The sequence below is a fragment of the Trichomycterus rosablanca genome, chromosome 25 (assembly GCF_030014385.1).
Source record: "Trichomycterus rosablanca isolate fTriRos1 chromosome 25, fTriRos1.hap1, whole genome shotgun sequence".
In the NCBI taxonomy this organism is placed as follows: Eukaryota; Metazoa; Chordata; class Actinopteri; order Siluriformes; family Trichomycteridae; genus Trichomycterus; species Trichomycterus rosablanca.
Genome location: NC_086012.1, coordinates 18311700 through 18339357, shown reverse-complemented (window position 1 = coordinate 18339357; position 27658 = coordinate 18311700). Strand labels below are relative to the sequence as shown.

Here is a 27658-nt window from a genome sequence, read left to right as displayed (position 1 = left end):
TAATTAATCCAACGATTCATTTGGCATTCATTTTTCCTCCCAGATTCTTTAATCAAAATCTTAATAAATCCTCCAGGACTTTGGTATTTTATACAGATTACCTGCAATAACAGTCTCTGCTGTATATCTACGACTCACTTCAAAATGAAAACGTCCGACTTAGAAAAGTATTGGGACGCCCCGTCTAATGACTGAATTCAGACACTAACAGCTGTAATAAATCAGTTATATAAAGGAAATGAGTTGTAGCTCGGTGGCTAAGGTACTGGACTAGTTATCTAAAGGTTGCCGGTTCAGGCCCCATCACTGCCAGATTGCCACTGTTGGGCCCTTGAGTGAGGCCCTTAACCCTCAATTGCTTAGACAGTATACTGTCACAGTACTGTAAGTCGCTCTGGATAAAAGCGTCTGCTAAATGCTGAAAATGTAGATGACATGCTTCCAACTTTGTAGCAACAGTTTAGGGAAGGTCCTTCCCAGTTCCGAAATGAAGAAAAGCTCCCCGAGCTCAGCCCCACTCGACAGCTCTGGGATGAACCGGAACACCGACTGATCGGTCAGCGCCCAGCCGTGTTCGACTTCCCACAGTCATGCTCCAAAGTCTCACACAGATGTCGCTCTGTTTTAATACCGACCGAGTACTCTGTCATGTCTCGAAGCCACGCCCATCTGTGCCACGCCCGCCGCCGTTAATCAATCACGTTAATATTTCTGCGATGCTAAATGAAAAAGGTTTATTTTAAATTACACATGGAGTAAAAAAAACAAAGTGTTATTAATCTCAGCTACATCTGAGCGGATTTATTTACATTCAGATCCGGGAGTCCGTGTGACATCAGAGACGCGTCACGTGCTTTTCTTCATGCGTCGAGCACAAATAAATACAGAGAAAAACATCAGGCGAGACGTCGTCGTGGCTCTTTACCTCCCGAAACAATCAAAACAAAACAAAAACGTCCACGAACCAACAGACAGAAAATATTTCCTCATGATGACAGTGAACCACTGTGGTCCGTGTTCAGTCCTTCTCAGTTCGTTACACCTCTTTTACTTTGCAGTTCACAGGAAATCCGTTAGTGTGGTGCGCGGTACCGTTCTCCAGGTGTTTACCGCGGTCCGAAGCGGCCACACCAGCCGCGACGCCGTTAGCTACGCCGTTCTGCTTGGGTTTCTCGGGTGTGGCGGCGGCGGCCGGGAGCCGCTTGCCCTTGACGTACGCCTGGATCCAGAAACGAGAGAAGAGCAGGAAGAAGAACATCCCGTAGATCCAGATGAGGTGGATCCAGAAGGGCACCTGGTAGTCGCAGTCCTTCATGAAGTAATACTGAGAGATGTGGACCGACACCACGATGAACTGAGTCTGCGGAGACGGAACCGACAAGAGGGTCAATCACTGACTGATCGGGTCCAGCTGGGATCTAAATTACACCTTGAGAACACTTCTAGACTCCCTAGAAAAATCCCAGGATAGTATTCACATCACTTTACCTGTTACTACCTGACCTTTTAATTTTTACACAGTTTCCACAGCCCGAGTGTAGTAGGTGCAGCAGTGTTGTTGGGATTTTTAAACCTCCTAATGTCAACACTGAGAAAAGAACAGCTCTTTGAACAAAAATACAACTCCAGCAGCATCCTGTGATCATAAAGTGTTCAGTGCAGTCCAAATAGAGACCAGTACCTTTCATTTAAAGGATTTAAATTTCCCAACAACACTGCTGCACCTGCTACCACATCATTACAATAAAGGAAGCACCATGCAGTGCTGAGAGTGATCCACCAATCACATAATATCTGATTACTGATTACTTCCCTATTCATCATTGAGGGAAATGGGGGGGGGGGTAAATTATACAGAGCAACAGATGGGATACAGTCAGTCATTGTATACCCACAATGTTTATCTAAAAAGCAGCAAATCATCATGATCCACTAGAACCCAGATGATGCTGATGGTGGATCATCTAGCAGACGTGGAGCTTCGTTTCTTTACCCCCGATTTAGTCGTAGCCAGTTCTTCTTCCTCTGCTGATGGTGTACAAGGAGTGTATATTCTCCTGACACGCCCTCCCTCCCATGTGACCCCTCCACTAACCAAAGTCCTCATACAGCGCCGAAGACCCCGCCCACTTTTTAGTCCCACCTTTTCCCACCCAGCAGACTAGCTGTCCGCACTGTCGATCGTGCCCGCTAGGGGGCGCCCACCCGGTCGATAGCAGAGCAGAGATGTAACGGAGGGGGCAGTAAGCGACAGAACATTCACTAACCAGCTGAATGGCCGTCATGTATTTCTTCCACCACAGAAACTTCTGGAAGCGCGGGCCGGCAGCAGACAGGCCGTAGTAGCTGTACATGATGACGTGGACCATGGAATTCACCATGGCGTGAAAGGAACCCATCCCGCCAGCTGGAACACAGAGAGACCATCAGAACGTTACAAACTGGGAAGCGGTGAAATGGGTCGGTCTGTTTATCGCTTTCTAAGCTTGACGTTCTTAAGAACCTTTCCTATTTTATTTATTTATTTATTTATTTGGATTTTGCATTTTATGGCAGGATAGATATGATATCTTCGTCTGACGCTTCTTGTGTTGTCTTGTGTAAGAATTTTTGGTTTTTTTTTTGCTTAAATGTGGATCCTACTAGTGCAGGACCAACCTACACCATATGGCCAAAAGTATTGGGACGCCCCTTCTAATTTTTGAATTCATGTGTTTCACCCACAGCAGTTGCTAACAGGTGCAAGACATCAATCATATAAAGGACATCACATGCTTCAGACTTTGCAGCAACAGTTTAGGGAAGGTCCTTTCCTGTTCCAGCATGGACAAGCTCTATAAATACATGAAGAGCCCGGACCTCAGCCCTCCTCGACAGCTTTGGAATGAACCGGAACACCGACTGAGGCTTTTTCGCCAAGCTGTACTGATTAAATGGGTACAAATTCCCACAGACACACTTCAAAGTCTGGTGAGAAGCTTCTCAGAAAAGAAGAGCGTCTCTGTTGTTCTGGCTGAAAGTTTCACACAGAGGGTCCCGCTATTTTAATACCGTTTGTTTTTTAAACAAGATGTCCACCGAGCTCACGGTCAGGCGTCCGAATACTTTTGGCCATATTGTATATTATGTTTTCTGACAGCAGAGCTAAAAGCAGCCCCGTTCACCCTTTTGGACATAACAGCATCCCGTCTATAATAAACGCACCACTGACGGTGCAGATACACACAGGATGTGGTTTGGGACGCAGCAGAAAATCAGCGACGCATTTCAGTGGCGTTTTTTAAATATTCAGTCGTAACAGTAACTTATCCGAGAGGACTTTCTGTGGGATGCAAACGTACGACGATAAACAAAAAAACTAAACAAACAATAAAGGTGAGTGAAGAGGCCAGGGGCTCACCGGGGGTCAGCGTGATGCCCCACCACCAGCTCCAGGGCATGAAGGAGTGGTGGAAGATGTGCAGGAACGTAACCTGGCTGTGTTTCTTCCTCAGAACGAAAAACGCCTGCAGAGAAACAAACACCTTCCTCAAAATACTTAAAATAAACACCACACAACCGAACCCGGGGTTTAATAACATAAACACGTCATAAAATCTGTTTATTCTCCTTTCATTTGATTCTTTTTATGCATTTTCCCCCTTATCTTCCAAATTTAGTCATGTCCAATTCCCCTCCACTACAAACCGAAGAGGGTCGTGACTAACACACGCCCCCTTTGACAAGTGTGCAGCACCAACCGCTTCTTTTCACCCACACCAGGGTTCATACAGAGATCCGTATCGCGCACAGAGAGTCACGCACGATCTTCATTATCCCCCGTCTCTGAACAGTGCAGCACCATCGATCAGCCAGCAGAGGGAGTAACTGCGGCAGTTATGAGGAACCCTTACTGCCCGCCCACCCTCCCTCCCTCCAGCCAATAGCACTGTGTTTTACTGCCGCACCACCCAAGCGACATTATTCAATAGATCAAACAATATAATATATTGTTTAATCTATTATATTCTGTTCATCTGAATAGATGAAAAAAAGATAAAAATTATAATAGGAATATTATTATGATATCAAAAAAAGAGTAGAAACGTTCTGAGATCAAATTTAGCATAAATACTTACGGTGTCGAGCAGTTCGACGTACTTAGAGAAGTAAAATAACCAGGCCACTCGAATCATCTGCACACATAAAAATCTGATTATTTATTCATTCATTCAGTAGTGAAGTTATTGTGCTTAGTGGTCGAGTCTTTTTTTATTTTATTTTGCTTCTTTTCCATGTTTTAATGCTGCTTTATTCTGGTCAGGGTCACAGTGAGTCCTTGGAATCTTTGGACACGGCGCAGGACGCCAATCCATCGTTTTCAGCCAACCAGGATGAAGTGGTGAGTGAAAGTGAATGAATGATCAGGAAAGCAAGTTGTAGCCTAGTGGTTAAGGTTACTGGACTAGTAATCAGAAGGTTGCTGGTTTAAGCCCCACTACTGCCAAGTTGCTCCTGTTGGGCCCTTGAGCGAGGCCCTTAACCCTCAATTGTTCAGACTGTATAGTGTAACTGTAATGTAAGTCGCTTTGGATAGAGGCGTCTGCTAAATGCCGAAAAAGTAAATGTATAGCAGTGTGTGTGTGTGTGTGTGTGTGTGTGTGTGTGTGTGGGTGTGTGTGTGTGTGTGTGCGCATGTGGGTGTGTGTGTGGGTGTGTGTGTGGGTGTGTGTGTGCGCGTGTGTGCGTGGTCGGCTCTTACCCGGAGTGTTTGAGGGCTGGTGGAGACGTCGATGAGGTCGCAGCGCCAGGTGAACGTCGTCGCCCAGCCGGACATCATGAACTACAGCGAGAGGATAAAATACACCAGGGGATTTAATACCTGATACGGACAAAAGTATGTGGACGCCCCTTCTAATCACTGAGCTCACATGTTTCAGCCATGTCTCAGCCCCACTCAACAGCTCTGGGATGAACCGGAACACCAACGTCAGCACCAGGACGTACAAAAGATGTCATTTTTTTACTTAACGGGCACAAATTCCCATAGACAAACTTTGTTTTACCTGAAAAGATTCCACAGAGGGTCACTATTTTAATAACACGGTCAAGCTCATGGTCAGGTGTCCAAATACTTTTGGCTTACAGTGTACACCAGCCGAATCTGGATAAACCTGACACATGAACTATGAGAGCATCTAACAGATCCCTCACGCTCCGCTCATGCACCACTGCTATTATATTTTTGGCACAGGGGTAAATGTGGCACATACCTACAAATCTACCTACCGAGCCCGTACTTGTTCATGCCTGGCATCATGGCACAGCGAGTCTCTCCATCCCGGGCAAAACAATCTAACCACAGAACATTCTGGGCTCCGGTCTCGCGTCACGTGACATTCACAGACCGGTTCCTTCGCCGGTTCCTTTGTTCCTCAGACGCTCTGATCCAAAGTGAACAGAAACAGTGGAGGAGCTGCAGGAATTCACTTCCGGTGGTTTATCCGGTTTATCCGAGTTCACGCCGCTCAACTTCATCACAGTCCATCACAGAAACTGTCTAAGTGTCAGTTTAACAAGGAGCAAGATCATGAAAGCTAAACTATATGAACGAAAGTATTTGGACGCCTTATCGTGAGCTTGTCGGACGTCCCGTTCCAAATACAAACGGTATTAAACATAGAGCGCCGTCTGTGTGATCCTACTGAGGAGCTTCTCACAAGACTTGGAGTGTCTCTGTGTATGAGAATTATGGGAATTTGTGCCCATTCTGTCAAAATATGACAGCATTTGTACACCTGGGCACTGAAGCTCAGTTGAGGTTCCGGTTCATCCCAGAGCTGGTGAGTGGGGCTGAGCTCAGGCCTCTGTGCCAGGACGCTGGAGCTTCTCTTTACGTCTTTATAGAGCTCACTTTGTGCACAGGAACTTCCCTAAACTGTTGCTTGCTTAAGAACCTTGTGATTGCCGCTCAGGTGGCGCAGCGGTAAAATACGCTAGCACACCAGAGCTGGGATTTCGAACACATCGTATCGAATCTCAGCTCTGCCATCCGGCTGGGCTGGGCGGCTGCATGAAGAACCTCAAAACCTGCGACCCCTGCTGGCTGATTGATGGCGCCTGCACAGGGTTGAGGAATGATGCTGATTGGGGACCATGAAGAACCATGTGATTTCCTTTAAACGATCGATTTATTACCTGTTGGTACCTTGTGGCTGAAACACACGAGTTCAATAGTTAGAAGAAGCGTCCCGATACTTTTGTTAGCGTTCCTCACCTCAAAGACGATGTAGGCGTTGAAGAGCACCATGCAGAAGTTGTAAAGCACCATGGCCGTGTTGAGGTTGTAGGGTTTGCGGTTGGCCATATAGCGCGGCCCGGCGTACAACACGAGAAACACGTAGCCCGATAAAATCAGGGTCATCTGGACCGGGCTCTGCATCAGAGGGTAATCCCGAATCCGCACATCTACAGAAAATAAACAACAGTTATTATAAATCAGGCGCCTGATAAGATGTGGAAGTTGGAGCGGATCATTTTGGGCCTTAATAAAATAATTTAGGGAAGGACCAGAAGTGAGAACTGACCGGTCCTCTGGAGGAGGTACTCGTGGAACCTTTGAAGATTTGAAATCAACTCCTGGGCCATCGTGCTCCCGTCGCTTCAGCCCACCTACACGAGAACAGGAACAGAGGGAGGCGTGTTAGCATGTAGCGGATTTAAATGCACACATCTGAGTAAACACTGAGCGCTAGGCTAAAGCTAACAGAAAACACCTGCAGCTGGACAAACACACACTAAAGCTCGACTTTCCTCCTCCGGCTCGGCTCCAGCTTTCCAGGTATAAAGCCTCACGGACGGCCGTCTTCCAAAAGAGCGGAGGCTGTTATAGCTGCAAAAATGAGTTCAAGGATAGTGAACGTGGAACGAGCTTACGGTCGGGTGTCTGTCATGACTGTGCCCCTGTGAGCCCTGAGCTCAGCCCCACTCAACAGCTCTGGGATGAACCGGAATGTCAACTGAGCCTTTCTCAGCCAACATCAGTCCAGCTCCAGTTAGCATCCAACCTTCCTCCTAATTTAGTCGAATATGGAGATCCGTATTGCGCACGGAGTCACGCACCGATCTCCATTATCCCCCGTCTCTGTGCAGCAGCAGTGCCATCGATCAGCCAGTAGAGTGGATGTGCTAATGCAAAGTGAGGAGATGCAACACTCCAGCATTCCTGCTCAGCTCTTACTGCTCGTGTTCAAAAAGTCGCCGCGCGTGTACGGCGACCCGGCTAATCAAACAAAACGTGTTCGACAGGATGCTGCAAATCACAGAGCAGCGAGCGCCGGCTGATCCACATGTCAGTGGCGTCGTGCTATTGTTCCTCTCACCAAGTGGTTTCGAGTCAAAACGTGAATGAAACCTGTTCTGCAAATGAGTAATTACCACCCCCCCCCACCACCACCACCACTACCACTACCACGGCCAGGTTGCCACTGTTGGGCCCTTGAGCAAGGCCCTTAAACCTCAGTTGCTTAGACAAGTCACAGTACTGTAAGTCGCTTTGGATAAAATGCCGTAAATGTAAAAACAAACGTAACAAAAACAGAGACGTTTATGTGACCTTTTCAGCTAGAACAGCCGCTCTTCTTGTCTAAGAAGCTTCTCACAAGACTTTGCAGTATGTCTGTGGGGATTTGTGCACATTCAGTTAATAAATGGTAGCATCTGTATGTGTTCCGGTTCATCCCAGAGCAGTTGAGTGGAACTGAGGTCAGGGCTCTGTGCAGGACGCTGGAGTTTCTTCTTTGTGCTTCTTGGTGCAGTTGTGCTGCAACAGGAAAGGTCCCTCCCTAAACTGTTTCTGCAAAGTCAGAAGCACCATGACCCTGACCAGGATAAAGTCACTGACGAAATACACAACGGCCTCCCCTAGCCCAGGTCAGGGTAGCGGTGGGTCCAGAGCCTATTCCGGAAACACTGGGTACAGGGCAGGAACGTACAGAAGGTGTATTTTCATGCTTCTCCACTGCTATATCCTGGTCAGGGTCGCTGTGTGTCCAGTTTCCCCAGGAAACACACTCCAGACAGGACGCACATCCATCCCGAGACCTCGGGTCAAAACATCAACACCAAAATCAAGTTTCCACAAGACATGAAGCCCGTACATACTGTAGGTGCTGTGTGGTCCGGCCAACCTCATGACTCGGGTTCGATCGTTCAATCCGTTTGAAATCCCACAGACACACTCCGAAATCTCATGGAAATCCTTTCACAAAAACTGTGGTTTCAAACTTAGAGCTCATGGTCAGGTGTGATCTCAGCCCCCACTCAACAGGTCTGGGACAAACCGGAACACCGACATCAGCGCCAGCCATACAAACGCGGTCATCTTTCTACTGAACGGGCACAAGTTCCCACACACAGACACACTTCAGAGGTCATCCCGTCTATCACATCAACACCCACCTACCGAGAGTAAATGAGAGCAGCTAACTCACCTACTGGCATGGTTACTTAGCAACTGAAACCTACATTACTGTTAGGAGAACATGTCAAACTCCAGGCAGTCCATACATAGGTGAGGACAGAAGACAAAACAGTCCAGACTCGTACTGATCACTTTAAAATCCATTATGCCAACGTGGTGCCAAAGCTGAGCCAATGCAGACTGTTCCAGTGGGCCAGTGCTGGGCACCAGTGTTGGTGGAACATCATTTTATCCATTGAGTTGATGTTGTAATAAGTTCCAGCAGTTATGATCATGATTCCGCTCATGTCCCCCGGTTCCTCTACCATTTGTAGATAAAACTGGACCCCAAAACAAGCATCGTGGAAGATATCGTGCTCCCATTATTCCCAGCAAACCTTACAAACTAGCTCTAGGACTAGCTTAAAGCTGTGACAGGAACCCTGACCACCTTGGCCAGGTGCAGAAAGTGGATTGGTTGCTCTAAACTTCTCCCTTAGATGTGAGAAAGTGGGTAAATAAGCAGGGGGAGACGGATTCAGGTGCTTCTATATTAAAGATTCATTCATGCTTCACCACGGCTTTATCCTGGTCAGGGTCGCTGTGTATCGTGTTCCCATTACTCCCAGTAAACCCTACAAACCAGCTCTAGAACTATCTCGAAGCCACGTGACAGGAACATTGACCGGCAGGTGCAGAAGGTGGATTGGTTGCTCTAAACGTCTGCCTTAGTTGTGGGTGCTTCTTTATTAAAGATTCATTCACTTTATCCTGGTCAGGGTCGCTGTGTATCATTCCCAGCAAACCCTACAAACTAGCTCTAGCACTAGCTCAAAGCTATGTGTCAGTAACCGGTGCAGAAAGTGGATTGGTTGCTCTAAACTTCTGCCTTAGTTGTGAGGAAGTGAGTAACTAGAAGAATAAAGATTCAGGTGCTTCTATATTAAAGATTCTTTCGCTTTATCCTGGTCAGGGTCGCTGTGTATCATTCCCAGCAAACCCTACAAACTAGCTCTAGAACTATCTCAGGAACCTTGACCATGTATGACTAAGAGAGAAAGCCTGATGCAGGTACACAGGGGGGTACAAACACCCCAAACGGGACCCGATCGACCCCCCCCCCCACCCCCAAATCACAGCACGAGCTTCAAAAGTTGACGGACGCGCGAGGAGGTAAGCAAGCAGCGCGCGCGTTCCGGTTTCTCACCTGTAGCTTCGGTCCTTCACCACGCGAGCAGCACCGGACGGACCGGGACCAGGACCGGGACCGGAGCGCCTCCCTCCCCTCGGTCGGACAGGAACGGAGCTAGTGTGAGAGGCAGAGTGGGTGTGGAGGCTCCTGAGCTCCGGAGCTCTTCATTGAAATTCGGTTCCACCGGCGTGACGTGACGTGGGGACGCGCAGAAACCACGTGAACGAGCGGGTGGATCTCGGCTCTCTATTTAACTCGCGAGCGCGCAGAATACACGGCAGCGAGGCCCCGCCCACCTGCTCCTCTCCGCCACACCTTGCTTCTGATTTAACCTGCCGGCCACGCCCACCCGAAACTTTCCAGCCTTCCGATTGGCTGCTGGAAGAATTTCTGATTCACTATTGTACTGCGGCGGCAGTGGGCGAGAGAGAGAAAGTGTGTGGGGTGATCCTCAAAAGCTGTATTGTTTACACACACACACACACACACACACTGACACACACACACACACTGACACACACACTGTACTTGAAACTAACAGCTTCATTCTGGTCAGAGACTGGAAAGACTGGAAATCACACATTCACTCATTCACTTCATCACTTACTCACTCACTCATAGTAAAAAACTGGACTCTTGGACCCCTGAGCAAGGCCCTCAGTCCTGTGTCCAGTGTGTGATAAATACTGAACATGATGTGGATGTGAGGAGGGTGAGTGAGTGAGTGAGTGAGTAAATGTCAGGAACAGGAGAAATCTGCAAACCCAATTAGAATAAACCAAATTACACAAAAACTCAGAACTAAATATCTGAATTATTGGAAACTGAAACTAAAACTCAAAGTAAAATGCAGTTATTTATTATTTGTTGTTATTTATTATTTGTTGTTATTTGTTATTTGGCCCTAAACAGACACTACAGTGTAGCAGATTATCTGAGCACAGTATCCGACCCTAAATTAAGAAACACCCTGACGAGGTACAGACTGAGCGCACACGACCTGGCCGTGGAGACGGGGCGACACACCCGGTCCTGGCTGCCCCGGGAGGAGAGGTTGTGTCAGCACTGCACTCTCAGTACAGTAGAGACGGAGCTGCACTTCCTCACCCGGTGTACCAAGTACCACCACGTCCGCTCCCAATTCTTCCCTAAATTTAATAACATCATCCCCAACTTTACCTCCCTCCCAGACCCCGACAAACTGCCCCACCTACTGGGGGAGCACAGAGAGAGCTGCACACTAGCAGCACTCTATACTCACACCTGTCACCAGGTGAGGGACAGTGGGTGACCATGTCTCATACACACATACACACACACACACACACACACACATACACAAACTGATCGTTTTTCTACCTCATTAATGTAAATGTTATAATTTTTATTGTTATTATTTTTGCACTGTTTTTATTAATATTTTATTCTATTTTATAATATTTTTTGCACATGTAACTGTTCTGTATATTTTTGTTTTTTCTTATTTTTATTTTTATATTTCCCTGTAACTTGCTTTGGCAATACGAATGTCCTTATTTGTCATGCCAATAAAGCTTCTTTTGAGTTTGAGTTGAGTGAGTGAGTAAATGTGAGCGAGTGAGTGAGCGGGTGAGTAAATGTGAGTGAGTGAGTGAGCGGGTGAGTAAATGTGAGTGAGTGAGTGAGTGGGTGAGTAAATGTGAGTGAGTGAGTGAGTGAGCGGGTGAGTAAATGTGAGTGAGTGAGTGAGTGGGTGAGTAAATGTGAGTGAGTGAGTGAGCGGGTGAGTAAATGTGAGTGAGTGAGTGAGTTGGAGTGGACTGGAGCGCTGCAGGTCGGACTGGTTCCTCTGGTTCTGGGTGTGACACCACTGAGGCCTTCAGGCTCTGTGACAGGAGGACAGGAGGTGGGAGACAAACCGAAAAGCATGAAAGGAATCCGGACACACACTCGCACACACACACACACACACTTAAACACACACACACACACTCACACACTTAAACACACACTCGCACACACACTCAGTGATGTGAGGGAGGCTGAAATGTGGACGAGTTTGGAAAACTTTCCAACACTGAAGAAGCATTAATGCCAAAATTCTCACCTCCACCACGTCCCCTCCTCACACCAACCACACCGAACCTCAATCACCCCCAGTCCCGCCAGGAGCCTCGTTAGCTTTGCCCTGCCGCGCCGTCGCTAACAATGCTATTGGTCCTGGAACTTTCTCTTACTTAATATTTTATCTGTAAACATCCATCTCAAATCCATCTCAGATGTTGTTGCTGAGCCACGCCCACCAGGATTTCAGCACAAAACCCCAGCATACGTTTACATCCATTTATTTATTATTTATTTATTTATTAGAATTGTGACGTCGTGTTTTACAGGACAGGTAGTTACTGCTTACACAAGATTCATCAGTTCAATTCTGTATCTCTAGTTCACCTCACTTGCACGTCCTTGGACTGTGGGAGGAAAATTGAGCTCCTGGAGGAAACCCACACAGACATGAGGAGAACATGCAAAACTCCACACAGAAAGGACCCAGACCGCTCCACCTGCGAATTGAACCCACACCCTTCTTGCTGTGAGGTGACGATGCTACCCACCGAGCCATTTTGCCACCATAAAGAAATCTGAGGTTAGAAACGGTTATGTGGTGAAAACCACAGTTCCATTCAGAGCTCGAATCTGCTCACCCACGAATTCACGCCCGCGAAAGACAGAACGACCGCTCTGAACCATAATTTCACAGAATTCTATTTGCAACAGTAAATGATTCAACAAATAAATAAAATGAGTGAATAATTGATGGTGTAGAATCAGTCAGGAGGCTGAAACACGACAAAGATGCTGAAGATTATTATTATTTAATTATAGTTTACAAGGTCGAGCTGTAAGCTTAATTAGGTAACTTTGATACACACAAGGCTTATTTTTACGGGATCTTAATAAATTGTACTTATTAATGCTGGCACTACGCTGTTTGAAATTTTACGCCGACATTGAGCCGTTTTTGGAAGTGATGACACCAAGCAAAAAACACACATTTACATTTAGCAGACGCTCTTATCCAGAGCGACTTACAGAAGAGCTTCAAAAGTGAACATTACCTTACTCTAGTAAAAAAAAGTAACAACAGTCCAAGAACATAAATCTGCCTAAACCCTGATAGAAGTTTTTTTTGTTTTTAAGAAATAAGAAATGAATAAGAGCGTTAGGAAGTACGTCAGTTCTCAGCTTCAGTGTTTAGTAAAGATGTGATGAAGGTTTTTATTCGTTTTTTGGAGACAGCGAGAGACTCAGATGTTCAGACAGGGGAAGTTCATTCCACCACTTGGGTCCCAGTACAGAGAAGAACCTTGATGCTGATGCTCGTCTTCCTCGAGTTCTGGGTGGAGGATCAAGTCGAGCGAGACTAGAGGCTCGGAGGTTGCGTGGTACAGAGCGGGGTTTGATTAGACCCTGAAGGTAGCTTGGGGCTGCTCCATGTTTGGCTTTGTAGGTGAGCATCAGTGTTTTAAACAGGAAGCCAGTGAAGAGAACACAACGTGTCAAAGCAGTTGGGATGAGATATTCTTGATTAATCTCATACGGCGGGATGGTCGACGATCTTCTAGGTCGGAGCTCAAAGCTAAATCACTAACCGAGGTGACACATTTCTGCCATGATAGAGACGCCACTGAAAATGAAAATGAAAACGTGGAAACTATTTAGATGGTTGGATAGAACACAATAAATATTTTGTTGTTGGAATTCCTGGGTGTCAGACTGGTGAACAGACCCTCCACACGTCCACATCGTCATCCCTCATGAGCAGAAAACTCAATTTCCTACTTTATTATAATGAGATATTATGTGAGATGGTGGGAGCTGGACAGAAGCTGATAAACGCTCTTTCAGAGACACTAATGTTGCACATCAGCTGACTGAACTTGGATCATTAGCCAGCACTAAACTCGTTCTATTGTTTTCTGGGATCAGCACAATCGTGGCTCCTGTCTGACCTGCAGGGACTGAACGTGAACCCGAGTGCAGGGTGCATGACCGAGTAAAAACGCTGACAGTGAGACCTCACCGAGCTGGAAGCTTTCAGTATCAACAACCTACTCGTACAGACACATAACTTTGGTGTTGGGTGTGTCTGGAATACCTGAACTCAATCGCTAGCACACATGTCCACATACCTTTGGTCATATTATGTATTTTATAAGCTATGTAGTTAATATTTTGCTCGTCGGTGGCACTGTAAATGTACATTGTTCACTTCATGACAGACTGAGTCTGTTAACGACGGCATATCGTCGTATTGTGCAACTCCAGGCTAAATGATCAAGCGCTGCTGCTAGTTTCTGTGTTCCTTCACCATCAGGTTCTCCACGTCTGGTCTATTAACATTCCTCACACGTTCAAATCTGGTGCTAACATTCGTCTGTCATCAAAAACCTCAAACCTGCCCGTCCAGTCTGGATTTACATGGATAACCCGCCTGCTCTTTAAAACAATCACTGATTCGATCACAGATTTAGATGCAGACTTATTTATGGAATGTGGTGATCAGGTGGCGTGATGATCCTTGAGATGCTCCTAGGACGGAGTTTAGAACTGCACACAAGCCATGAAGTGTAATAAACTGTCTGTAGATCTCCAGCATCGAATTATGGCAAGGAAGAGCCCGAGGCGAAGGATAAAAACAATATCCAAGGCTTCGAGACTCTCACAAGTGCAGTGCCCTTAACCGATTTGGAATTAAACCATCTTGGCATCACCCAGAACTTCAGTAAAGTTGGTAGTCGAACAAATTGGGCATCCGGGCAAGAAGGACCTTGTTCAAGGAGGTCAGAAAGAGTTCCTGTGATGAGAATGAGAACGTGTCGGACAGACAACCATCTCTGGAGCCTCCATATATCAGGAATTTATGACATGAGGCAAAACAGAGGCCACCGATGAGTAAAAGACATCTGGGCATCTGACAGCCCGCTCAGAGTGTGATGAATGGTGGGTAAAGGTCTCTGTCAACAAAAAAAATCTGAAAATCAGGCAGTGCACGTAACCTGGTTCATACAATCTGCACAGTGAAATGTGGTGGTGGCAGCATCATGCTGTACGGGTGTTTAAAAGTGTCCATACAGGTTAACATCCAGGGGCAAATTCAAGGCAGATGCAGTGAATATACCCCCGCTCCCTCCCTTCCAGCTGCAAGTATTTGGAAGGTGGACACACTGTATAGACGCTGACCAGAGGCAGGGATCAAACCCAGGTCCCCGAGTCCCTGCCTGATTGTATTCCTCAGGAGCAAAATAGCCCCTGCAATTTCTCCTTCATTAGCCCGGTAACTATTTTCTCTTTTATACACATAATTACTGAAACTCTGTTACTGGTGGAGTGGCGCACAGCTTCAGGGAGCTGGGTTCGACCTGTAGTCACGAACCTGCAAGAACTGAAAATGAACCCAATCTGCAGGATGCTTAATGAAAATGGGTATAAATGAATGTTATTTATTTATTTGTGTTGTTATGTTTTATTATTATTATTATTATTGGTGGGTAAATCGATCAATCATGGACGTCTGTGCTTAAAATGACCACGATGCTGCCAAATTTCTGACAGCGCTGCGTCCACATCCCAAACTTTGCAGAGCCGTTTGCACAGGGAGGGTCAGACAGTGCTGTGAAGCCCCACGATCCACCCCACTGTAACACAAGCGCACCAGAAACATTCTGCAAAAGTTGGATATAACCCTTTCCCGTTTTTGGTAGCTTTATTAGCAATGCATCACAGTGAGGGTTTCATTGTCCAGCACCTGAAACAGCAGTGTTGTTAATTGTTGGCTGTTTGCTGAGTGTGTGTGTGTGTGTTTTCCTACTTTTACATTTAAGTGCCCCCCACCCCCAAAAAATTTTTTTCTGCACCCGTGTTCTGCATCTTCCATTCATTTCTGCCCCATAGTCACATGTACTATATTTTCTGACACGGTGAAACAGCGCCATCTGTAGGCGCACCGCTGTAAAATCAGTTCAGCCTACAGGAGACTGTTATATCAGTCCGGCCAGCAGAGGGCGCCGCACCCTGCACAAATACTCCAAACTCATCTGTGTCTGGCTAAAATACACAAACGAGCAAATAGTCACAACCAATCCACCTACTGACTCGCTTTTGACAGGTGGCTGGAGTCTGAAGTAACAAAAGAAAACCCCACACTCTTCCAGACCCCCCAGTTCCAAAGATCCTGGTGTTGTTCAGCACCAGCTCTCACACGCTGATCCATCGCAAGGCTTCAAACACCACCCTCACACACCGGCAGAAACACCGCGATCCTGACCAGGATGGAGCTGTTAATGAAACAGCGTGAAATAATAAATGAAATGAAATTTGATAACTTGTAAATAAACTTTTATTGTGCTCGCATTAAACAAACCTTACATTTTCAGCATCTAGCAGACGCCTTTATACAGTATACAGTCTGAGCAATTGAGGGTTAAGGGCCTTGCTCAAGGGCCCAACAGCAGCAACCTGGAAGTTGTGGGGCTTAAACCATCAACCCTCTTATTACTAGCACTGTACCTTAACCACTAGGCTACAGCTTGCCCTATAAATAAACGCATTTCAGATGGGGGTGGCATGGTGGGTAGCACTGTTGCCTCACAGCAAGAAGATCCTGGGTTTGATTCCCAGGTGGAGCAGCCTGGGTCCTTCGGTGTGGAGTTTTGCACATTCTCCCTGTGTCTGTGTGGGTTTTTTCCAGGAGCTCCGGTTTCCTACTACAGTCCAAAGACGTGCAGTCACACAACGTGTGTGTGTGTGCACTGTGATGGACTGACGACCTGTCCAGGGTGTTTCCTGCCTTTTGACCAGTGAATCGGACCCACCGCGACCCTGACCAGGATAAATTGGTGGTTAAAAAAGAGATGATGATGGTGTGATGCTTTATTAATAATCTGGATCTTATAAAATGACCAAACGTTGTTTTGAATCTGGATTATTGTGGACGGTGAAAAAAGAGTCTCTGTGTGTCTGACACTAATATCTGTAACATAAAGGATGTGAGGAGGGGTGTGGATCACAGCCCGAGCTTTTATCCCGCTCTCCAGAGGTAATTGTGTCCCTGGCTGATGGCTTGGCTGAATGGACTGATTATCTGTGAGGAATAAAAGGCTGGAGCACCGCGTCGGCACCGCCGGCTTTAATAGATGTGAGACCGATCGGCCTGGGGTCCAACCGGGATAATTAGTGTCGGCGCTTCCTAATCTTCTGCTCTTTACTCCCACCGTCTCGCCCACAACGCTACCACGTCACGGTGGGGGTCCGGTTTACCTGGAAACACTGGGTGCAAGACAGGGTACACTCACCCCTCAGACAAAGCCAGACATCTGTGTAAATTAGATGCCCAGTCTGGTCGATAGCAAAGCTGCTTCCCAACACAACTAAAGATGAATTGGAATATCAACTGTGAGTCTTAACCGAATGGCACAACACCTTCAGGAAACCTTGGGAGAGGAAGCCCAATCTTTTGGAACAGGCGTCCAGATACTTTTGGCCACCTCTCACGCCACCCTCTTTCCACACAGATGCCCGTCTCATTGATGAATCTGCTGCAGGATGCAGGCTGTGGGCAGTGGGTGGGTGAAACGTCCGAATGGAAAACGTGTCACTGCTGCTTCCTCCGCTACCCGATTCTCCCGCCGTTAATCCCACTCGCTCGCTCAACACACACACACACACACACACCATCCACCGTTACCATGGAGATGCCATCCCTATGGCAACTCGGCGCCCTTCACGGACGTCCTCGGGTCCTGATGATGTAAGGCTCACCTCGCGTTCCCTTTCAGAGGGGTAACGAGAGATCGAGAGGAATAGGCAACTTCCTCATAGCCAGTGCCCCCCTGTCGCCCCCCTGTCACCCACCCAAAAAATACTGATCTTTGATGTCCTATGGGTCACCCCGAAATCCATGGTCAAAAGTATTCGGACACCCCTTTTAATTACTGAATTTATGCATTTTAGCCACTAACAGGCTGATCAAATCAATCACATAAAGGAAACAATACACTTCCAACTTGTATTTTCACTGCTCAGGAGTCCAACTGTGGTGCTGTACACCCTTACACACAGTCCCTAGGGCACTGTAATTGAGAAGCGATAAATGAGCTCCTCGGTTCAACCTGCACTATCGCCCATGTTCATTGGTTTAATGAAGTGGTGTCCACATATTATTGGTGTATTTAACGTATAGATTTGGTTCCTGATTTGTTGATGCGCACTTTTGTTTTCATCCACTGAGGCTAAAACCAGGAGATCAGGAACATCAAGTCATCAGACACATCAGCACCAGGAGCGTGTGTGTGTGTGTGTGTGCGCGCGTGTGTGTGTGCATGCAGAACAGCGTGTAATATGAATAATTAAAGCTCGAGCATAGAGTCGCTGTCGCATGTGATGCACGATGTTCATTCCAGCCGAGTCACAACAAGCCACCATGAATGAAACACAGCCGTTAATGTAGTTACTCACCCACACACACACACACACACACACACACACACACACACACACACACACACACACACACACACACACACACACACACGTTCATTCATTCATGTAAACACACGCTGACATCAAAGCAGGTTTATTAACAGTGCGGAGAACAAAAGATCTGGAGAACAAAACGGCCCTCAGGACCCGAGATTCAGTCAGGTGAGGGTCTGAACCATGGAACAAGACCCAAGACCTGCAGTTAGAATATAAAAGTTCTGAACGATGGACCCTGATTTGTGTATAAATGTATAAAATACCTTACATTTACAGCAAACAAATATAAAGATTTAATAAAAAAAATAAAAATAAAAAAAACGAGACGGAGTGAACACGGGTCTGTTAGCAGTCGCCCAGCCCACAGTGTTAAACTAATTAGCTTCCATCAATCAGATTCTAATCAGATCAGAGAGATGGAGCAGAATCTGAAGCAGGAAACCAGATCAGACTCGTTAAAGATGGATGAGACGGAGGAGAAAGTGGAGAGCCGGCTTCGTCTCGGTGAGAGTCCGAGTTCATCTTCTGCCAATCCAGTGCTGCTCCGTTCCCCTCCAAAGGTCTGTTTCTCTCAGGGGTTTGGGGTGTGTGGGTAGCGTGTGGAGTGTGTGGGGATTTGGTGGTATGTGTGAAAGGGTGTGTGGGGGTTTGGAGTAAATGGAGGTTTGGGGTGTGTTGATATTTGGAGGTATGTGGGGTTTTGGAGGTGTGTAGAGTTTGGGGTGCAGGAGGTTTAGGGTGAGTTTGTTGTGTGTGGGGGTTTTGGAGGTATGTGAGGGATTGTTGGTATTTGTAGGTGTGTAGGGTTTGGTGGAATTAGGGAGTACGGAGGCGTGTGGGTGTTTGGGTGTGTTAAACTGTGGGTGTTTGGAAATGTGTAGAAGTTGGGGTACATGGGTGTTTGGGGTTGTCTAGGGGTTTAGGGCGAGTTGGTATTTGGAGGTGTGGGGCTTTGGGGGTATGTGGGATTTTGGAGGTCTGTAGAGCTTGGGGTACATGGGTGTTTGGAGGTGTGTAGGGTTTAGGGCGAGTATCTGGGGTCTGGAGGAGTGTTGGTATTTGTAGGCGTGTAGGGTTTGGGGGAATTGGGGGGTATGGAAGTGTGTAGGCGTTTGGAGTGTGTGGATGTTTGGGGGGGTGTTGGGCTTTGGGGATATATGGGATTTTGGAAGTGTGTAGAAGTTGGGGTACATGGGTGTTTGGGGTTTAGGGCGAGTTAGTATTTGAATGTGTGTGGGTGTTAGTCTGTGTGGGGTTTTGGAGGAGTGTTGTATTTGGAGGTTTGTGGGGGTTCGAAGTGTCTGGATGTTTGGGGTTTTGGAGGTATGTGAGTTTGGACTAAATCGGGGTATGGATATGTCTGGGGACTGGAGGAGTGTTGGTATTGATATATTTGAGGTATTTCTTGGTCTTGTCCAGGTAGAGGGGTAACGTGTGTTTTGGGTGTGTGTAACGGGTCTGTCCTGATTCCACCTGTGTGGATTTTTGGGTGGACTGTGCTCATCCTTCATGCATTGAGCCTCTGTCCTGTTTCCACTCTCTCTCGGCAGGCCTGTTTCGGGTGTATCTGTGGGTGTGAATGAACGCCGTCAGTATTGGGGAGTACCATGGGCTGCGGGTGGGCTCAGCCCTGCTCAGTATCGTATCGGGCTGCATCATCATCGGCGTGTCGAAGGACTGTGGCGCCGACGCTGTGGGGGGTCTTTTCCTGGGAGCAGGAGGACTAGGTGAGTGTTCGGGTACTGGTACACCCTCGCCGTGAGAAAGCGCCGCCGAAACATCAGATCTGATTCTGCTGCTGTGTGCACCATTTATTTTTAATGCGACGTTTCATGTCTGTCTGCTCTCCGTTCTCATTAATTACATTTATCACGATCATTCTGTCCGATTTACTGCTCAGTGCTGAATCTAACTTTCCTTCGTCCCCGTTTAAACAATACAAATGCAAACCGGAGCCCCAAAGTCGCAGCTCATGCATTTAAATGAGCATTTTTACATCCGTTTATGTCCTAGACGTGCGCCACTGAAGCTTTATTAAACTGGTACTGGATATGTTGGAGCTCTGCTTCACGTCTGCCCATCACTGAGGAGAGTTCGAGCTCTAGAGTTGGAGTCTCAGGAGAGCTACCAGCCTGGACTTGGCCGTGTCTGCAGGAGAGAACCTCAGAGGCATCGGAACCAGTAGGCTCAAGAAGGAATGCATAGAGCATAGAGTCATATGAAGTACGGCTTCCTGTGAGAATCCACCGCTGGCTGGTGAAAAGAAGCGCCTGGTGACTTTACATGTGTCTGAGGAATTCCTCGATTAGTATGGGGGTGGTGCAAGCAGCAAGGGAATGGGAAATGACAAAATTGGTCAGAAAAAGAAAGCGAATCTAAGCTTTATGCGTTCTTTCTCGATTCTACTCGTTCAGCACACGGATAGATGACCTTACCTGTTTGTCAAAAAATGTCTAATATCCAGGTCCTGGCACCATCATACTCCCACCGGCATGCTATGAAATGTTAGGCACTGATGTTTCTCTTGGTTAGGCGTGGTTTCCTTCTTCCACGAACCCCATTTTTGCCATGTCCCATAGGAACCTCTTCCACTGTACAAATGTTCTGTTGAAGCAGATGTGCGATCCAGAGGTTCCCTTTTTGTCCTGTAGGTCTCCTGATCTCGGTGTACCCCTTCATCAAAACCTGGCTAAATGTCCATCACATCCTGCCCAACATAGGTAAGATACCTTCATTCCATTAAAGCTGTAGTATGTGACGTTTTGGTCATGCTTAAGCTTCTAGCATCAGTTCAAAATAAATTTAAAAACAAGGGGTAAGGGTCATAATTAAGGGCTGGGGGTAGAACCTTCTGATTACTAGTCCATTAAAATGTTTCTTGACAATTTGTTGCCCCTAAAAGTACCAAATGCCAAGTGGTCCACCCCTGATCACTGTGCCTGATGGTTCCTCTTTCCTTAGGAAATTTTAGAATTCACCCAATGGGGCCGACCCCAGCACCAGTACCAGCACCAGCACCAGAACAGCTGTCTGACGTGCTCAGAAGAGAAGGTAAGAGCGTGTGTGGACACCTGACCATGAGCTTGTTGGACGTCCCATTCCAAACCCATCCAGATTAACATCATGGTTGTTGACTAGTTAATGCAAAATGGTATTATGATCACCCTCAACACCATACAAACACCCCCTCTTTTTCTCGTTTTGGGAAGCTCCTGGTGTGCCGCTGATGTACAGATAATGTTCCGAGTGAATACGAGTGGTGCATGTGGAGTCATTATTCCAGCTCTTTTAAAGCATTACTCAGTGTAAATGTCTCTCTGACCCCGTGAGCTTCACATTACTCTCATTATTCCATCCCCTCGATCTGAGTCCTGTTTGACGTGAGCAGTCTGGGCTCGTCTGACCCGGTTCATCTTGACATTACTGGAAATAAACAACCAGTTACATCACCTGACACCAGGTCCACTTTAAGGGGAACAAAATAGGTATCGGTGCTTTTCTCAATGTGCAAATCAGTTCAGTTCATTAGGCGTCACCATGGTGGATCATTCTGGTTCATGTTTATAACTGTAGTGCATTTATTATTTATTACACATAAAGAAAACAGTCAGGATGAAAATAATGAGCGGACAGATACACTGATCAGCTATAACATTAAAACCACCTCCTTGTTTCTACTCTCACTGTCCATTTTATCAGCTCCACTTACCATATAGAAGCACTTTGTAGTTCTACAATTACTGAATGTAGTCCATCTGTTTCTCTACATGCTTTGTTACCCCCCTTTCATGCTGTTCTTCGGTGGTCAGGACCCCCACAGGACCACCACAGAGCAGGTATTATTTAGGTGGTGGATCATTCCCAGCACTGCAGAGACACTGACATGGTGGTGGTGTGTTAGTGTGTGTTGTGCTGGTATGAGTGGATCAGACACAGCAGCGCTGCTGGAGTTTTTAAATACCGTGTCCACTCACTGTCCACTCTATTAGACACTCCTACCTAGTCGGTCCACCTTGTAAATATAAAGTCAGAGACGATCGCTCATCTATTGCTCATCTATACCTTCGTCAGTGGTCACAGGACGCTGCCCACGGGGCGCTGTTGGCTGGATATTTTTGGTCGGTGGACGATTCTCAGTCCAGAAGTGACAGTGAGGTGTTTAAAAACTCCAGCAACGCTGCTGTGTCTGATCCACTCATACCAGCACAACACACACTAACACACCACCACCATGTCAGTGTCACTGCAGTACTGAGAATCATCCACCACCTAAATAATACCTGCTCTGTGGGGGTATTGAAGAACTGACCATTGAAGAACAGGGTGAAAGGAGCTAACAATCCCTCCCTGCAGGCACTGCCAATTTCGCTAGATGGCACCCAGCCAACCAGTGGCAACGCTGAGTTTCGAACCGAGAAGTTTGAGGAGCTGCACCACATGGGTGCCCAGTCTTGTTCTTTTTTTTCTTTTAATGAAGACACAATCGCCCACACTTCACACTGGTATTATCAGGTCTGAACGTGCTTTTTTTGAACACCACATGCTTTCAGAAAATCAGAACCAGCGCTCACTTTTGATTATAGACACTGAGCACCGGCGTGATATATTACTCATTAGAACATCTTGAATTCATGAGTGGATTATTATAAATGGAAGATATGCAGCGTGAGAAACGCTCGAGTAAAGAAACGTCCTTGTTGGCTATCACGGGCGCATATAAATAGATGTGATGCTCATCGAAACATCCAGACATCAATGACGGTGTGAACGTAAATGAGTTCGTTTATCATCTGCAGTGCTCTTTGTTCGGTCGAGTCTCCATCGCTCCCCGAGTGCTCTTTAGATGAAGGTGTGGAGCAAAGGAGATGATTGAGGACTCAATAACGGAGGCTATGCGCTGAACTCCGCAATGTGCCAACGAGTGGCTGATGAAAGAGTGAATCATATAATTATAAAAGCAGGATCGCTCGGGCATCATGGGAACGAACGTGAAACATATCACAGCTTTATAACCGGCTATCGTAACACTGCTTCAGGGTCGTATCACACATCATAAATACCACGTTTACTCAGTACATTCAGCTGTTTAGAAATAATGAACAGACTGTTCACATTATTATTGATCAAATTACCAGAAGAACTACAGAAGAGAACTAGTGATATAACAAGTGATCACAAAAGCTGGAGAAGAGCTGGAGATCATGGTGGAAGGTTTTTGTTTCTTTGTTTATTAGGATTGTAACGTCATGTTTTACACACTGTGGTTACATTCATGACAGGAACGGTAGTTACTCATTACACAAGATTCATCAGTTCACAAGTTTAATATCAAACACAGTCATGGACAATTTAGTATCACTGTGGGAGGAAACTGGAGCTCCCGGAAGAAACCCACACAGACACGGGGAGAACATGCAAACTCCACACAGAAAGGACCCGGACCGCCGCACCTGGGGATCAAACTCAGGACCTTCTTGCTGTGAGGTGACAGTGCTACCCACCAAGCCACCGTGCCTCACTAACAAGTGATTACGAAAACTGAAGAAGAACTGGAGATCATGGTGGAAGGTGGATTTGAACGAGTGGACTCCTCGTATTTGGGAAGCAGAGAAAAACAAGCTGATTAGCACCATCGACAAACTACGTCTGATAAAAGCCTTGGTCTTTTGAGAAGGAGAGCTTCAGAGAACTGCTGAAAATCTCAGGGAGGAGGACGACAACCACTGAGCGAGTGTACGAGATTGCCAGAACAGAAAAAGACCCCCTGAAGTCCCGCAAGTTATGTTACTTCAGGCGTGTGATGAGGTGTCCAATGTGTCTGTGTAGACGCCTGACTGATAGCACCAATGTGAGACTCGAACCCTGAAACTTGGTGGTGTTGGGTTAGCAAACTTTACCGCTGCGCCACCCAGAGAGTCCCACAAGCGCATGGCTTGGTGCTTATGTGGGTTGGTGAGTTCAGGTCCTCCCACCTTTGGCACGCCAAATCAACAGTTACGTCCCAAATGTAATGAAAGCCTAGCAGAAAAAAGTGCAGGCTTAAAGGTAACACCGAAATTTTAAACAATGCGCACCAACAACCATAAAACACACTGAGGTTTTTATGTCCTTGTTCTCACACTGTCCTCATATTTATGATCACAATATTAAACAGCCACACACTGAATCATGAAAGCAGGACCGAGAGAAAAGCAGAGGGTGTAAAAACCATCTCGAAATCTCCGTTTCTCAGGTACTCAGGTTCAGATGGAGCGCTCCAAGAGCCGGATGGGGACGTTTGTGGACGCTGGAGCTGCCGCACCCGAGAGCTCGCAGGAAGACGGGTAAGAGACCTCCAGATTAAAACCTGGGTCCATCATGGAGGTGGTGTAAAGACTGAAAAACAAGTCCTGGGCACTGTTATCTAGAGTTCAAAAAGAAAATGGGCGTGTCCAAGGGAGGAAAGATCGGATGGGGTTTCTCTACACTGCCATGGTGATATGGGATCCCCAGGATCGGTTACAGAGCTGATTCACTTACATTTAAATTTTTGGCATTTAGCAGACGCCTTCATCCAAAGCGACTTACATTACACAGTCTAAGCAATTGATGATTAAGGGCCTTGCACAAGGGCCCAACAGCCACAACCTGGCAATGGTAGGGCTTGAACCAGTGACCTTCTGATTTCTAGTCCAGTACCTTAACCACCAAGCTACAACATCCCTAAGTTTACTTAGAGCTTAGCACGAATCTCTATAAGTGATACGGCTCTGCATTGGAACTCACTGCTACCATTTTTTGGTTTGGTCTTCCAGTCTCGACCTAATCAGAGTCGTTTAAGATCATGCTCAGGTGTCCACATACTTTTAGCGTGGATCTCCTTGTAACAGAACATGGAACCTAACTCAACATATCATATTTAGTTTCCCAGTAAAAAGATCCACATTGGATATCTGAACTCCTCGGCGCTGCCACCGGTCGGCTGGGCGCCATATAGTGCCTGCAGGGAGGGATGTACGGAATATGTGGGCGGGGTCATCGAGCGGTGTGTAAGGACCCTGATTGGTGGATAGAGAGGCGCCTGTGCAGTGTGCATGGGTGGAAAATGGTTCGGAGGAAGCGCGAGCAGCAATTTACCCACCCTGACTGCAATCAGGGATCCACCAGCAGCGAGATTTAGGTTAAAATGGGACACTGAAGGTTAAAACAAACACCGTTGAAGGTCTGAGCACAGATACACAGACCTGAAATGCTTCGGTGATGAATTGCTGTAAACATTTCTCTGAAGGCTTCGTTTTGTTTCTCCTCATATCGCAGCCCTGACTGCAAATAACCCATCAAATAAACTCGTCCTGTTGTCGGTCGTTATGTCGTTAGTGGTAACGAAGCTTATGTGGAAACCGAGGCGTTTCCATTAGTGCTCTAGTACCTCATAAAACAGGAACGGGGTAATGCGTTACTGAGCAACAAATGCACCGGTTCATTCTCTACATGGAGCTTCTAGATGATTGGTGAGACTCAGATGGGCACGAACCCTCCGAACCATCCTGAAGGTAAAATATCTGCACTTAACGGACTGAGGAGAATATGAGGCACTGATGTCGGCTGATGTCCTAATTCATCCCAGAGCTGTCGAGTGGGACTGAGGTCAGAAGTTTTTCAAACTCCTCATGCTGGGACAGGAAAGGGCCTTCCCTAAACTGTTGCTGCAAAGTTAGAAGCATCACTTACGTTTAAGGCATTAGGGAGACACTTTTATCCAAAGCAATAAAAAATTATGGATCAGGATCTTCAGAGTCCCAACAGTGGCAGCTTGTGATTGGTGGGACTTGAGCCAGCAACCTTCTACACATTAGTCCAGTATCCACAAAAAAAAAGCAAAACTGTATTAGGATAACGATGGCGCTCAGGTGGCGCAGCAGTAACCCACTACTACTGGGATCCGGGGTTTGAATCCCCATCAGTCTACACAGACAGTCATTGGCTATGACTAAGAAGACGGGGATGGATTGGGTCCTGTGCCCAGTGATTCCAGGGAAGCCAGACCCAACACAACCCTGGACAGGATACAGCAGTGGTAAAGCATGAAACAATAGGCGCAATGCAGGAACACCCTGGACAGGGTGCCAACCGGGCGCCAATCCACAGCAGGGCTTTGATCCCATCCCCCTCAGACAACAGCCAATCACGTCTGTGTAGACAGACGCCTGGCTTGGGTCCTCCTTAACAAGCCCTCCCGGAGAGCGTCGGAAATGAAGCATACCCACTTTGGATGCCAATCGCATCAACAGTGATCTATATTACATTTTCATGCCAGTGATTTCCCTCCTCCAATATGCCCGTGTCTCCGGGGCCCGAGTGTAATTAGATTCTGATTTCCAGCATTACACGGCGGTAATTCGATGGGTCACCGGTGAACGGCGTGATTGTGGTTCTGCCTTTAACGAGACGCTCATGCAGAGTGAGATAACGGTAATAAAACTGGTTTGTGGTACGGTGCCCGCTGTGCCAGGCGGTCACAACACAGTTCACCATGGCAGGAAGTGCAGCACGTACGGGCATTTGTATTTAAATTAGCGGTAAACAGCACCCGATGCCCGCTGTGCCAGCGTACCACTGCTTTTAAGAGGTGAAGATGCTGAGGATGTGAGGATGTGGTTGTCATGGTGACGTACATCACAGCACTCGTTCGTAGCATCATTCGTGTTACACAGAGACCGAGCTTGAGGTCGTACGCAGTACTTTTACTCACGCACCCTTCTGGTTCTGTGTGTATTTTATGTGGCTTTTATGCACTACATGGCCAAAAGTATGTGGACACTGGAGCATGAGCTTGGTAGACACTGAATTCTCAGACTGTGAGTTGCCCTACCCCCACATTAACTACTATAATGACCTCCCATTCAATCAGACAGCTTACCACAAGATTTGTAGAGCATCTTTGGCATTTGGAGGTTCTAAGGTTGGATGAGACCCGGCTCATAACCAGTGCTCATGCTTAGTGAGCTTAGTAAACCTGTTAGTGATGGATGTGGCTGAAACTCTTGTTTGTATTTCTTTATTTCAGACCCTCTGCAGACGTTCCAGATATTTTGGGCCGGTCGTAAAATCACACCCTAGGATCAAGACCTTCCTTAAGCACAGTCCATGAACCATCTCAAGGAACAGAGACATTCTGACTGTCATAAATCACTATTGTTTGATATTAATGAAGCTAAAATTGTGTTTTGGAATAAACGAAACACCAGTGGTTACACGCGTGTGCATGTTGGGACGTTTGATAAGTGTTTTTCTTTTCCCCCCAAAATAATCCTATTCCCTCTTAATGTGCCATTGACCTCTTCTTTTCACCAGCCAGTGGCAGATTCCTACATATAACCATAACCTCGTACAGAGGAACACACTATACCGAGGTGTTCCTCCACCATTTGTGCCAGCACCCTGACCTGGGCGACTATTTGGTTTTGGAACTGGATGTCATACAAGCTAATGGTCAGGTGTCCTCATATTTTTGGCCACACAGTACATAC

General features: G+C 46.8%; 2 protein-coding genes across 3 annotated transcripts; one reads left to right on the top strand and one right to left on the bottom strand.

The window, feature by feature from the left end:
- Positions 1-715: 715 nt before the first annotated feature.
- Positions 716-9706, bottom strand: elovl1a (ELOVL fatty acid elongase 1a). The gene is made up of 8 exons (XM_062987541.1): positions 9648-9706; positions 6567-6651; positions 6257-6447; positions 4742-4822; positions 4119-4175; positions 3401-3506; positions 2268-2407; positions 716-1360 (listed from the first exon to the last, which is right to left on the bottom strand). Exons 2-8 carry the CDS (start codon positions 6625-6627, stop codon positions 1037-1039), a joined length of 960 nt encoding a protein of 319 aa, XP_062843611.1. The 5' UTR covers positions 6628-6651; positions 9648-9706; the 3' UTR covers positions 716-1036.
- Positions 9707-18671: 8965 nt separating this feature from the next.
- kncn (kinocilin) lies at positions 18672-27386 on the top strand. 2 transcript variants are annotated; one of them, XM_062988042.1, is made up of 6 exons: positions 18672-18709; positions 19700-19876; positions 20801-20869; positions 21111-21200; positions 24382-24472; positions 27196-27386. In XM_062988042.1, exons 2-6 carry the CDS (start codon positions 19729-19731, stop codon positions 27233-27235), a joined length of 438 nt encoding a protein of 145 aa, XP_062844112.1. In that variant the 5' UTR covers positions 18672-18709; positions 19700-19728; the 3' UTR covers positions 27236-27386. The 2 variants fall into 2 exon arrangements, with proteins under 2 accessions (XP_062844112.1, XP_062844113.1); XM_062988043.1 differs by lacking the exon at positions 24382-24472.
- Positions 27387-27658: the final 272 nt, after the last annotated feature.

Coding starts and splice junctions, on each gene's coding strand:
- elovl1a (XM_062987541.1), bottom strand. CDS start 6,627: ATGGCCCAGGAGTTGATTTCAAATCTTCAAAGGTTCCACGAGTACCTC. Junction 4,823..6,256: donor ACGCCTACATCGTCTTTGAG/GTGAGGAACGCT, acceptor CTCTCGCTGTAG/TTCATGATGTCCGGCTGGGC. Junction 4,176..4,741: donor CCAGCCCTCAAACACTCCGG/GTAAGAGCCGAC, acceptor TTATGTGTGCAG/ATGATTCGAGTGGCCTGGTT.
- kncn (XM_062988042.1), top strand. CDS start 19,729: ATGAACGCCGTCAGTATTGGGGAGTACCATGGGCTGCGGGTGGGCTCA. Junction 19,877..20,800: donor CCTGGGAGCAGGAGGACTAG/GTGAGTGTTCGG, acceptor TTTGTCCTGTAG/GTCTCCTGATCTCGGTGTAC. Junction 20,870..21,110: donor TCACATCCTGCCCAACATAG/GTAAGATACCTT, acceptor CTCTTTCCTTAG/GAAATTTTAGAATTCACCCA.